Raw genomic sequence first — 13,121 nt, 5'->3', positions numbered from 1 at the left:
TTTACCTGTCTTTGGGATATAATTTGATGATTGAGAATATTTTGAATCAGGCAAACCCTCATTCCAAAAGATAGTATCATTCTATTGTTTTTGCGAAAAGTTTCTAGTAGTTTTTTCAGAGCTAGTGACATTTTTCTGTATTTAAAACAAAATTTAATATTCTTTTTTGCCCTTGGATGAAGTTAGAAGGGTAAAGACATACTTAGATAGTTCCTGAGATTATCGCAGCTAAAAATGATTAATTTTCTGAGTGTTTGTCTTGTAGAGCTGCATTCAGTTTCTGGTGCTCTGAAATGTTTTATAGCTCAATGTGTCCAGTACTGGAGAATGTCATTTACCCACTGAGATGCCCGGTTTGAAATGCTTAGTGTTACACAATTCTAATTTTTTAATGTATTTCAGATTAGCAGACTTAACTGCATGTCATTCTTGGCAGTGTGTCCTTAATACTTCACAATGTGTATGTGAGAAGACAGCGTTTGGGACAGTGTTCACCTGACTGTAAAAATCTATTGTACTTCTTCTTTGGTGTCTACATGAGCTGTATCTTGGACTATTTTAGAAAGTTCAGTGTCTCCTGTAATGCAAATAATCAGGAGAAAGGAATGAACATTGCCTTTTTATACCACTTTTTTGGTAGGGTTGTTCAGCTTAGCATTGACTATGAGCCTCTTTTGAAAGCACTTTTCAGAGGAATTGTTGTCTTGGAAAACAAATTTCCAAGCATCAGTTCAGGAGAAGGAAGAAAAATTCCACAAGACTTACTTGGGTTTCTCATATTTTCATGCTTGCTTCACTAAGTATTATGAAATAAGGCTCTGTATAATTTTGTTGTCCTTGATTTCTTTTTGTGTTTCACAACATTGCCAGGCAATGACATGTCAATCTAGTGAAAGATACTAAATAAGTAGAAAATTAGTTGAGACTTCTGCTACGGAGGAACAAACTCTGGACCTTTGGTTAGTTTTATGGACATTTAATACTGTTTAATAAATGACACCTCAACAGGAAATATATTTGAACAAAATAAATGTTGAATTGCTGTGGTTCCAAAGGTTTTATGATTATCAAATGCCTTTCCTAAAGATGACAGGAAAGATATGGGTGGAAGAAGTAGTGAAATGGTTTGGAAAGCAGTTGTGAGGGGCACTGTAAAAATCCCTCTCCGTAGTATTTTATTAGGACAAGCTCATAAGAAGATGATCATAATTTTTGACAATGGTATGTTTCTGAAGTTGGGGGTGGGGGGTGGTTTGCAGGTTGGTTGGTTGTTTTATAAAGTGGGGTTTTCATTTATGTAGAGGTAATGGTAATGGGTGGTTACTCCCTTCCCTCCTTTATAATAGTTTGAAAAGTCTTAAACATTCCTTGAACTCTCTTTGACAGCAGAAACCCAGTGGAGACTTGCCAGGATAGTTGAAATACCCATCTATTCATCAACCACTGTATTTTGTGTTCTTTGCACCAACAGATCTTGCTGCGGGAAGGCTGCAAAAAGATACTTGTTGCCGATTCTCTTTCTTTATTGAAGAAAATGCATCGAACTCAGATGAAAGGTGTTCTAGTAGACGGTGGGTACAGAGGAAACATGGTGACTTTCAAGGTTTTGAATTCTTTTACTGGGTTTATAGATGGAAGCCACATGACTGTCCGCTTTGGAAGCTGCCCAAAAGCCTGAGTTTTGTACCTCGTTTCTAGATTGTTTCCCCTTTGCAAAGGAACTACTCATATCTCAAACTACAAGACCCAGCATGCAGCTTTTTCTCTTGATCAGTCTCTGTGTAGCCAGTAATGTATTGTGTCCTGCAGTTTGTCTATGAAGATGAAAAATGCTGTTCAGTTCTAACATGAGATATTCAGATGATAATCATCTGCGACCAAATCAAAAGCTACCAGATAGTTTTCAGAAATAGTTGAAAATATTTTGCAAGGTGCTATTGATGCATGTGAGCAGCGCTGTAATTCACACCAGCTGAGAGTTGATACCAAGAGGCAAAAGCTGACAGAAGGACAGAGGATCAGAGCTTATGCTGCAGATATCAGGCACCCATGCTATGCTCTTTTTTTTCAGTTTGCCTTTTGCCTCTACAGCACTGATCCTGAACAGCCTCACTCCTGCAGTTCTGCCATCATCAAAATTCTCATGCTGTTAATAGAAATGCTGCTCCAGTATTGCTCTTCAAGTTTTAATAGATTCTGTTAAGCATCTTAAGTAAATAGTTTAAGACTAAGCTCCATTTCTGTAATAGCAGTATGTTTGTGCCTGCTTTATAAAAAAAGTAAACATGGAGTTTAACAAAGCTGTTGCAAGTTTGGTTTGGTTTGTTTTTCCAGAGGAGAATATCTGCGAATCATGCCTGTCTCCAATACTTCCTTCAGGTAGGATGCTTTTCTAGAAGAGAAAGAGGTTTTCTGGTGGTTTTGTTCGGGGGTTTTTTGAGGAACTACAGTTTGCTTTTATTCATAGAAATGTGTAGTAGTCTTCCTTGGTAATCACTGTATAAATTTCAGTCTCCTGTGCAAAGATTTCTTATGAATTCTGATGTGGGAGTGGAGTTGAATTCAAACCTTTTTATTGCAGTAAACCCAGATTTCTTTCTTATTCATCTTTGACTTGCTTATTTTCTGTTTTGAAATATATGGAATGCAAGGCAACTTCTAATTCCATTAACATACATATTCTTAGATTATTAGAACCACAAAACTAAGATGTTGCCACCAGTTCTTGTCCAGCTCTGAACCATGTAGACTGAACTTGTAGATTATAAAGTTTTATAGAATATACTTTTTGTCTGAATGGTAGAAAACTCTTGGCTTCAGTCACTGCTGTCGTATTTAAAACAACTTACAACAGACTGTAGATTTAAAACATCTTCTAAAATTAGTTTTGAAACTAGAACTTCAGGACGTTATTTTGAAGGCCTACATTCTGAAAGGCAACTGTATTTCAGAAATACCAGTAGAGTTGTTGAACAGCTTAAGAAGAAGTAGTTTTACTAGGAGAATATCTGTCATGGCATCTTCAAACAAGAATACACAAGACAAAGTATATGGACTTATTTCTTTTTTTTTTTTTTTCAGAGTGTGTGTAGCCCAATAGAATCATTTTTTAAATCTGATTTCTACCATTTTCCACTTAAATAAATAAATAAAACCATCTACACTAAGATCACATGCACTAACATACAGACCACAGCAGTCACATGGTGGTAGAAAACCTGGCAGAGCTGAATGTGCTGGTGCCTTGAGATGTGTGTTTCGAGAGAATGGGAGCCAAGGAATCAAATGTGGATGATGCTGATGAGCAAGATGGTTATTCTTTGGATATGTGGATTTTTACATAGGCTTCTAATTGGACTAAATATTCCTGTGGGAATTGAAAGGCATATCATGCACTTAGGCAACTTCTTGCCAAATTTCAGGATCATAGCCTGCAGTGTAGGCGCTAGGACTGCTTAATGTTCTGGTTCTTCCTGCACTAGCGCAAGAATATTTTTGCTAACTTTTCTTCAAAATGACTGAATTATTTGGTGGCAGCTTACTCTTCTCCCTCCCCAAACGTAGCATGTAGCACATATTGGCATGAAAAACTTCTGGTGAAAACGTATACCGCATTTAAGCCACAGAATAAAATTGTCTTGTAACTCCATCACTGGGACACATTATTCGAGACCATCACTCTCCATGGTTTCTGTAAATGAACCAGAATAACTTGGAAATTAATTTGAGAGATGTTACTTGATGTTCCTATGCGTATAATATGATGCGGACTTATACTGATGTAGCCACTGAATCATTTGTTTAATTGCTCTGTTGTAATTAATTTACTTTACTCTTTCCCAGATGCATCCAAGTCCTTCAACGTGGTAGTGTTCCACTGTAGACATATGTTTCACAAAGAGTGCCTCCCGATGTCTAACACAGTAAGGAATTAGCTTAATCTCTCTGAGACGTTTGCCAAAAATAAAAGGACAAATTATTACCTTCTGTTAACTGTGGAGAAGGGCATAGGTTTATCAGGAATTATAATATGATTACAGTAATTATTTGTGATGATACCCCATAGTAGTATATGACTAAGGAAAGGGAGTTCAGGGCCTCTGCAACTAAAGTTCATCCAATTTATAGGGAAATTTCTGGTGTCTGAGAAGTATTTTATCACTTTTTTCAATCTGAATGTGTAATTCAGCTTTGAGAAAAGGGAATACAACCTGTTTTATTTTTTATTAATTCTTTTCTGTTGCAGCTCTCGCTTTAAGTATGTTTCAATAAAGACAAGAGTAAAGCTGTTTTCTCAAGTGAACCGTATTAAATGATTCTGACCTGGAAGAAAAAAAATCACTCATTTCAGAGTGAATATTTAAATATCTTTGTAATCATCTTTATGCTCAGAACATGTTTTTCTTCATCAGGAATTTTTTTTTCTATGAAAACAAACCAAAAAGGTAACTTCTAGATATAACTAGTGAAAGCATCAGAATAGTAACAGAATCACAAAGAAGATGGAATTTAAGCTCTTCTGATTCTGTATCTGTCTCTGAGAATGAACACCTGTTGAAAAAATAACTTTGGTGAATTGCTTAATCTGCAAGTAACCAAGCAAAGTGCTTTTAGCCATATGGTACAGCATGTATACTTAAATATGTTAGGAAAATCTTAATGAATTAGATCATTTGCATGAGAAAATCCAACAATTAGTAAATATTTATTCAAGCAATATTTACCACAGATTTTATTATTTGAGAAATAATCTAAAATTTATCTAGCGTTCTCAGTTTTCTGGGACAGTTAACTTTCCAGATGGGATTTTTAAATGTGAAATGCATATTAATTTATATTTATTCTATAGTACTTATAAATACACAGGTATCTGCATATATCTGGGCCAAATTCTCCACTGCCATAGTATTTCTTGGCCTTAGGTAATCAGCTGTGTTACTGATATTTGGTTACTGGTGACATTCTGATAAAAAGTATTGCATGCATAAAGCATTGCACAGAGCTACATGCAGGAATAACATGAAACATATATTTGATATCAAAGGGACAGTATTCAGGTCATATTCTCAGCTGCTGTAAATCTGGGGAGTACTACCCAAAGACAGAGATGTAACTAAGACATCCAGTGGTCAGTGGAGCTGACCAAGTGACTTACTCTCTCCTTTATCTATGAAGATAAGTGACTTACTCTCTCCTTTATGAAGATAATCAGTGATACCATTGACTCTGTTATTCATTTTTGTTGTGGGGAAAATTTTACCTTGCTCTCCTGGAGGGTGGTAGCAATGACCCTGGAGTCAGTGGTGAGGTGTACTGCCCTCTGACTCCAGAGCAGCCTGCTGTAGTGTTTCCTCCTATATCGCCTTCCTACACCTATCCATGAATACCTTGATACGTACAGCCTGACTGCGAATGGGAATGTTGTGAAAGGCATTAGCACTTCTCATTCATCTTCCCACATTCTAATGTCGATACGTTTCTCTAAGAGATTCTTGTTTTCTTTTCAATTTCTAGGCATCTTCTGTCCAGTTCTGCAACATATGCAGCGCCAAACACCGAGGCCCAGGAAGTGCAATCCTGGAGATGAAGAAATAACAGTCCCCTAGTTCTCCATGCCAGTCTGTGACACCAAATCTGTTAGGACCATGCAGAGCCACTGTAGTTTCTGTTAAGTCATTATTTCTGTATATAATTCTGACTGTGATTTAAAACTGGTTTCTGTAAAGTTATTCAGCTTACTGAACATTTTCGGGGAAGAGAAATGTGAAAATCTTTCCCTATTAAGTATTTACGCAGTTCATATGTCACTGTTCCTTTGCTCAGCTCGTTACTTAACTCTGGAAGAGAAAATAGAAATAAAATGTGAAGACAAAAAAAACAGTTTGGAGATTTGTGCTTGCTATCAGTTAATGTGCTTTACAGTTTGGAGCCATATTGGGCTCATGCTAAGATATTGAAAGAAACATGAATTGCTGTGAATTCAGCTCACAAAACTACTTTAGTCCTGACTTTGTCTGTTAGAGAACTGTTTAACATGAGACCCATAGGAGTCTGACTGCTTTCAGTTGAACTGCTTCAGGACTTGAAGCTGGCTGTGGGCTGACTCATACATTAACAAATTCATTAACTGTTAACTCCACACATTGGCAAATTGCCTTGGTTGTGTGGTTACACATTCATAGTTTCTTACAAACTGGTTATTTTCTCAAGTGATCTTCACAGTGCAGTAGTTTGAGGTGTGCATTTTGCATGTTAAACTCATCCAGAAACTTTATTTTTAAATGTTAGCAGTAGGTCTTTACACTTAAAAGTGTGGCTGTAGCATATAATTTCATTTAAGTATAGGGGAAAAAAAAAACACATTTGACCTTTCAGAGATAAGATCTCTAGGAGTTTGTTTTGGTCTTAGCAGTTTAATAGCTAAATTAAATAAGTCTATCTGGATGTTAACAAAAAATATTTATTTTTAATTTCAAGTGTTCTGTTTTCTTGATCCAAAGGAGGTGGTCTTTCAAAATGTCTTCACAGTAATGTAATCTCTTTATAATGTTCTCTGATCAAATTAATATAAGTATCTTTTCCCTAAGAAAAGTCATTTTTCAGAACCCCCAAGATATTTTCCCCCTTTTTAATAACTGGAGTTTGATACATTGTTTTGCCATCAAATTGTGAGGTTTAAACAAGTAGTTACCATCCTAAGTTATGAAACAATGGTATAGATACTACAGTGTATCTGTACAACTGGAAAATATAACACCTCTAAATTCTTCTGTACCTTACTGCCATGTGGGTATGCCTTAAAATAATGTATATTGTAGAAACCTGGATTTCTAGTTTTATGTAAATTCATTGTACTCTCTTCATATCCCCCGGGCAGCTGGCTGAACTGGTCTAGCAATCTGAAGAGTGATTTCTGTTGTCCACTGTGTAGATCTGTATAATACCAGAATAAAATTTTAAGTGTATTAGAAATGCTAGGATTTACTCTGCATGGTTACAGAGGCAAAGTTGTCATTAAAAGGATAGATCTCTTAAAAACATAGCAATCATATTTTATTGTGATAATACAGGCAGCTGAGGAATAAAGAAAAAATGGTGGAGATTATTTATGGACATGCAGTAGATGAAATAACGGGAGGAGAGGAGCTTTGTAATGCCGAGCATATTCTGCATATGTCAAGCTTCACCGGTAAGAATTACTGCCTGGCTCTGCAGCAGTTCATTTTTGGTTTCTAGTACACATTTTCAGGTATATTGTTCATTTATCCATTCTTTACTACACTGATCAGGAATGCTGCTTTGCTTCCTAGTAAACGAAATGCTCCAGTGAGCTCAAGGGCGATTTTACCCTGATATCTGAGCTATTGCATGCCTGTAGACAAGTTTAGAAACTTCGTTAAAAACCTCTTCCTCAGTAGCTCTAAGCAGCTTTTCTGTGTTGCACCCTAAGAATGCACTGTGCAATGCCATAAGCTCTCGGCTTGCAGGAGGAAAAAGTCAGATTATTCCTATATAGGCTTGCCACAAAGTGCTGTGTAGCTCAGAGTTATATGGTATTGTTTACTTCAGCTTGGCCTTAAGCATTTGAGAATTCAGTGACTCAGTTTGCCTGCCTGCCATCACCAGCAATCACATTGCATTATACCCTGGCATATTCTTTGCAGTATGCAAGTAATTTTAAATCACTGTATGAAAATCTAATCAAAATCTTCTCTAAATCCAAAGCTGCTTTTATTTGGGCTTCAGGGACTCCCCTTTTTATGTTCCTGAATTCTAAATTTGCTCATTAAAATGCAGTAAGAAGTCTACAGTCCTGACTGATTCACTTTTCTTCCTAAGAAACCTTCACATCATAGATGTCTGAGGTTAGAGTCTAAAATATTCAAGTACCCAAGAGCTTTGCTTCTGGAGAACAGTTCTGCCTAAGAAGTAGTCTTAAAGTAGCATAACCCTTCAGAAAAGTACAGAATAGCATTTATCCAGTTTCACCAGAGTTTAAGATGTCAATCCATTTATCAAAGTGCGTGTACTTCTAGTGAATGTAAACTTAAGATAAACTTAACGAGGCCAATACTATTTTTTCACTGATCCATCCAGTTCTGTGTCATTTCTCTAGTAGTGACCAATAAAGCTAACTGAAATGATATGTGATGGGTCAAGTAAGAATGCATTGGTCTGCCTTATCAAAGAGGCAAAAGTATTTTGGTTATGATGAGTCTTTGGACGATTTTTTTCTCATCTGTGTTTGTTTTATTATTTTGAGACCCACGATGCTGTGTGATAGGCTTCGTGGCAATGTTGGGCTACACTGAAGATTTTGGTGGGCCCAAAAAAATGAGCTGGTGGTGCTTGGTGAGCATGAGGGTATTTAGTCCTGCTCAGAGATCAGTTAAAAGGGACAGCATCAGGATGAAGGTTAACTTCTTCAAAAGGAAGAGTTAACCTGTTCCTAGCAGACCTGTGGGGAATGGAAGGGACCTGCTGGGAGTAAAGTTCTAGGCAGTGATTTGTGGGGCAAGTAGGAGGTGCCTGTTGCTCTTGTAATAAATTAATTTTTTATTAGGTGGTCTTTTTATGGCTGATAGACAGTGTCTGAAAGGGACTGGGACAGGCTCTATGGATCTTCTGGGTCTCAAGTTGAGAGGTACATGACTGGCTTTTGCCATCTCCTGCTACAGCTGAGTCTCGGAGGGCTTGAGGCAGCTCCTCTGGCAGCTCAGAGGTGTATTCAGTCAGCTGCGTTTGGTGCCTGGGCGAGAATCTGCTGCCCAGCATCACACGAATCAGCGGGTCAGTTAATACCTCAAGGAGTCATTCTCTATACTGGGTGTGTTCTCTAGCTGTAGCTGCACCTAACAGCTGCTCACCTGTGGGAAACCTTGAACACAGGGGATATTGCGTGCTGGAAGAGGGGTAAATTGCTCAGTGTCTGACACTGATCTTGTGTTACAGAGGCAGAGCTAATACAAGATGAGTTGTTCTCCCATTTTTAGATCCACATCATATTCCTACCAGAAAAAAGGTGTTTTTCTGGGCAGTTGCTGCCAAGGACTTGGCTGAAGATTTGTCAAAGACTACCATAAAACAAAGAACAAGAAATACCCATTTGTCTGCTATGTTTTGTAATGTATTTTTAGTAGGAGACTATGCTGCAACATCTTTTTCTGAATTTTCGTTGATACCTGGATGGATAGAGGCTGTAAATATTCAATATAGACTGCACGGGTTGGCTTATCAAGTGTTCATCTGAGGAAATTTAATCACTTTTTACTTCAAAGTTAATGGTTATTCCACTAGAGTCTTTTTAGCCCGCACCATTTTACTCTTTGCTGTTGTGGACACTACCACAGTGGTTTTTTGCTTGGTGAGTAGAGTTCCTGACTGCAATTCAAGGGAACTGGAATTGCAAATAACTTCTTAAATTAAAATCTCACATTGGGTTTCCCATTTCTGAAATGTAAATTAGCATTCAAGTATGGTATGTCTCAGTCACCTTGGAAAATACAGTGTCATCTTTTCAGGTTGGTTGGACCAGTCCCCGCTTGTGTCATTTGACAGCAGTTTGAAAAAATACTTGCCAGAAAATTCTTACCTAGTGCTGAACAAGGACCATTATCTGAATGAAGAAAATCTCTCAGAAGCCTGGTTTCCCTCTCTCCTGTTCTCTTGTACACTTCTGACTTCATATCCACACAGCATAACTTTTACCTGTGTTTTCCAAATGCTAGACACAACATCAGGGTCTATTACATTCTAGAAAAGAGTTTATCTTTGCCAAATACTACCTCTAAATCAATTGCTGTACTCTCAAAACAATTTAAACAAGACTCGTAAGAAACGAAGTACCACGTTTAGAGAATGACTCTTTAATTATATACTTTTGGGACTGTCTTCTTACTCCACTGTGCCATGAAAGATTAATTTTCCCTTGGCATTAGAGAAATCCCTAGATGATGGTTTTTCTGTTCTTCAAGACAATGTGTGCTTTCTTTTACTATAATAAAATACTAAATTATGCAGAAAACAGGACATCTGAAATGTCTGAGGCATCAAACGCACAAGAGAATAGGATGTGTGAGATGTTCTAGGAGAAGTCAATGAGTCATAGTGGGAATGACCTAAATTTAGTTTTAAAAGGCATCGATAAATGGCAATCATAATTTTGCAGTAGAGGCTCTCGTATTTAGGCTGTGACATTCCCCCAGGAGTCTGCAGTCTGAACAGACAGGGCTGCCAGTGGCTTCTGCTCCGGGGTTGTGCTTAGGACTAACTAGTTGTGGTGCTGCAGCAGCAGGAGTCAGAAACCTGCTGAGTGGAGGTTGGTACCCCTCCAGCCTGGAGGAACTGCCAGAAGCAGAGGTGTGGTAGAGTAATTAAGGGCTAGAAAGTGGCAGGAGCTGCAGAGGGCAGCTGAATTGTTGGTTGGGGTTTTCTTCCCCTTGCTTTTAGTCTGATCCCAGTAGGATTTAAGTCCAATTAGGTTGACAAGGCAACGCTATCTTGGTGTCTGATGGCTGTAAAATCACATTTAGCAAGATGTCAGCTGGATGATGTGTTTCAAATAGTGTTCACGTAGGATGCAGATTTGTCTGTCTGGTGGCAGTGAGGGATGAGAGCCACAATAAACAGTTGTGTATTTTTAAAAAAATCAGATTAATGGAAATGTTTTTAAAAATGAGCAGTTGTCTCATTACAGTGTCTTACACACAACAAAGTAGTAGCAAAGGTGCAGGTGACAATACTGTTTTTACTCAGTGGGACCAATTCAGTAGCAGCTATTTTTGCACATGCTGTCACAAGAATCACTGAAGCACTTTTCAGTGGGTCCAACACCAACTTAAGAGTCTTCATCTGGAATTTCTGCAAAGTAATGGAGATCTTTAGCTAAATAAAACCGAAACTGGGAAGTATTTTCTCTGTAAAGCTGAGCCAGGAATATATTTCTGGCGTAACTCAGTTCTGTGCTATGCAGAGTTTCATTCTCTGCAGGATCAAAAACCTTTCTGGTGATGCGCTAAGGGGACTATGTTCTGTTTACATTATCCTATATTTATTCTCTCTCTCTCTCCTTCCATCCTCCCCTCATCCCCCCCACCCCCTCCCAAAGTATGTGTACTGGAGGGAGTTCCTTGTTATGAATTGCGTAGTGATTTTCAGTCAGTATCTGCAAACACAGAGACTGTGCTGTGTATGTGTTAAGGTGGGCAAGATCAAAAGTACATGCTTTGTATGTCCTGATCTCTGTTCATCCTCAGTTCCTGGGGGAGTTCATTCCCCAGCGTCAAGCCAAGGAAAACATTTTCCTTTGGAGGAGAACTTTACAGAATAACAATAATTTTCAGTGGTGCCAGAACAATAATTGAGGTAGGAAGGTGTCACGTCCTGCTTAGATGAGGGAGACAAGTGACTCAGATTTGTAAATCCCCAACAGAGCAGACAACAGTGAGACAAGTCTCAAAGTCCAAACATTCATTAACTACCCACAGTATACTAATTGGACACATGATAATTGGCTAAATATATAGCAAATTGTGGTAAACAATACAGTATGTCTTGCATTGCTTAATGGTAGTGAAGGAAAAGGGGGAAAAAAGGAAAGGAGGGAGATAGAGGGAATAGAGATCACCGGTCTGGGTTCCCGTGTCAGTCCCACTGGTGAGGGTTCCAGGAGGTATCCATCTTTGCTTCACTGCACTCTCCGAGCTCCCCCCCTCTTTCCTCCCGCTCAGTCTATACCCGCTTTCCTTGGGTCCATCCCCTAGGCTGACCCACATGCCTACGTATCCTATGTACAGGGGAGGGGGGGGTAAGGTGTTCCATGGGATGATGTAATTAGCATGATCATGTTAGCCTTCATTAGCATATTGAGGAGTGTTAATATGCATTTCATGGATAATGAAGCAAAGTTCATTCACTGGGCAGATGGCCCTTGAAATTTGCTCAGGTGCACCACAGCAAAACCATCCTGTCTCCTTAGAGTTTCCCTCTCCAGATGCATCTTGTGTTATTGGGGCAGTTTTATCAGCTTCGACCTCCACAGAATGCACCCTGTGACTCAAAGTTTTGTCTTGCAAGTGTTTGAGGTATTCCTTAGCTCAGAGGGCCTCAACTTTTATCTCATTCTCAGTCTGTGTTTCTCACAGGCCTGTTTTTTCATCTCTCACAGAAGGGACCTCTCAAGATCATCTAGTCCAGTGCCCCTTCTCCAGCACTGGTTGCTCCATAACCTTCCTAGGAGTTGAGATGAGGCGGATGAGCCTGTGGTTCCCCAGGTCCTACTTCTTGCCATTCCTATAGATGATGGTATCCCAGAGAATCAGTTAAAATGAGGACTACAGCCTTGAAGAGTGAGATTTGCTTTCTTCTAGTCTTCAGGAACCTCTTCAGATTGACATGGCCTTTTAAAGATAACCAAGAACACTTTCTTCACACTGAAGGCTTTGTGCATGGGTATTTTATAATGTTGCAGTCCAGCCCAGAGACGAAACCGTTATAAACTGATGTGGGGTTAGATCATGGTCCCCAACAAAAGGGCAGGTGTTCCTAAGCACCTGGCTTGGCAGATGTGTTACTCAGTCTTTACAACCATTATTCACAGAAACAGTGCCGAGTTCCTTAGCAGTGGTATAAATGCAGCTGCATTTGAGCACATTTCTCTCACACAGATTTTCCTTTCCCGCCTCTTTCTTTCGCAGGTAACTGCTCCTGTTGTCTTGCTTGCTCACATAACCGACAACTGCCCTTGCAGCTCTCACTGCCTGGGAATTGCAGTGGAAATCCTCTGTTCCTCCATTGTCTGTACCAAGAGCTATGTCAGGCTGCTTTGAAGCTGTTAATCTTGCATCAGCTCAACAAGCAGATATAATACCTTTTCATTACTGGTGAATGAACAATGAAGCTGGACACTTACTCGTCTCTAAGTACCAAGGAGGAATGAATGAAAATACATTGCATATGGTGGAAAGGGGAAAATGGCAGGCCATTTTTTGGGGAAGGGCAGAATAAATTTTAATTTTTTAGTAAAATCAGTATAGAGGATTAGGTTAAAAAAAAAAAAAAAAAAGCCACCATAACAGATTTTTTGGTAAACTATGCATAAAGTGGGCTGTAATGCCTGTACT

The 13,121-nt window shown here is 38.8% G+C and overlaps 1 protein-coding gene across 1 annotated transcript in view; it reads left to right on the top strand.

The window, feature by feature from the left end:
- Positions 1-5,878, top strand: part of VPS41 (VPS41, HOPS complex subunit) — a 110,104-nt gene extending 104,226 nt beyond the window's left edge. Inside the window, exons 26-29 of the mRNA XM_026843885.1 lie at positions 1,472-1,571; positions 2,335-2,379; positions 3,844-3,923; positions 5,515-5,878. Of these exons, the coding sequence (XP_026699686.1) occupies positions 1,472-1,571; positions 2,335-2,379; positions 3,844-3,923; positions 5,515-5,595 (306 nt within the window). The 3' untranslated portion in view covers positions 5,596-5,878. The remainder of the gene's footprint in view (positions 1-1,471; positions 1,572-2,334; positions 2,380-3,843; positions 3,924-5,514) is intronic.
- The last annotated feature ends 7,243 nt before the right edge of the window (positions 5,879-13,121 follow it).

This window comes from Athene cunicularia (genome assembly GCF_003259725.1).
Source record: "Athene cunicularia isolate RWA chromosome 2 unlocalized genomic scaffold, athCun1 chr2_part2, whole genome shotgun sequence".
Lineage (NCBI taxonomy): Eukaryota > Metazoa > Chordata > Aves > Strigiformes > Strigidae > Athene > Athene cunicularia.
Note: the sequence above shows the minus strand (reverse complement) of the source record. Positions and strands in the feature narration are given on the sequence as shown.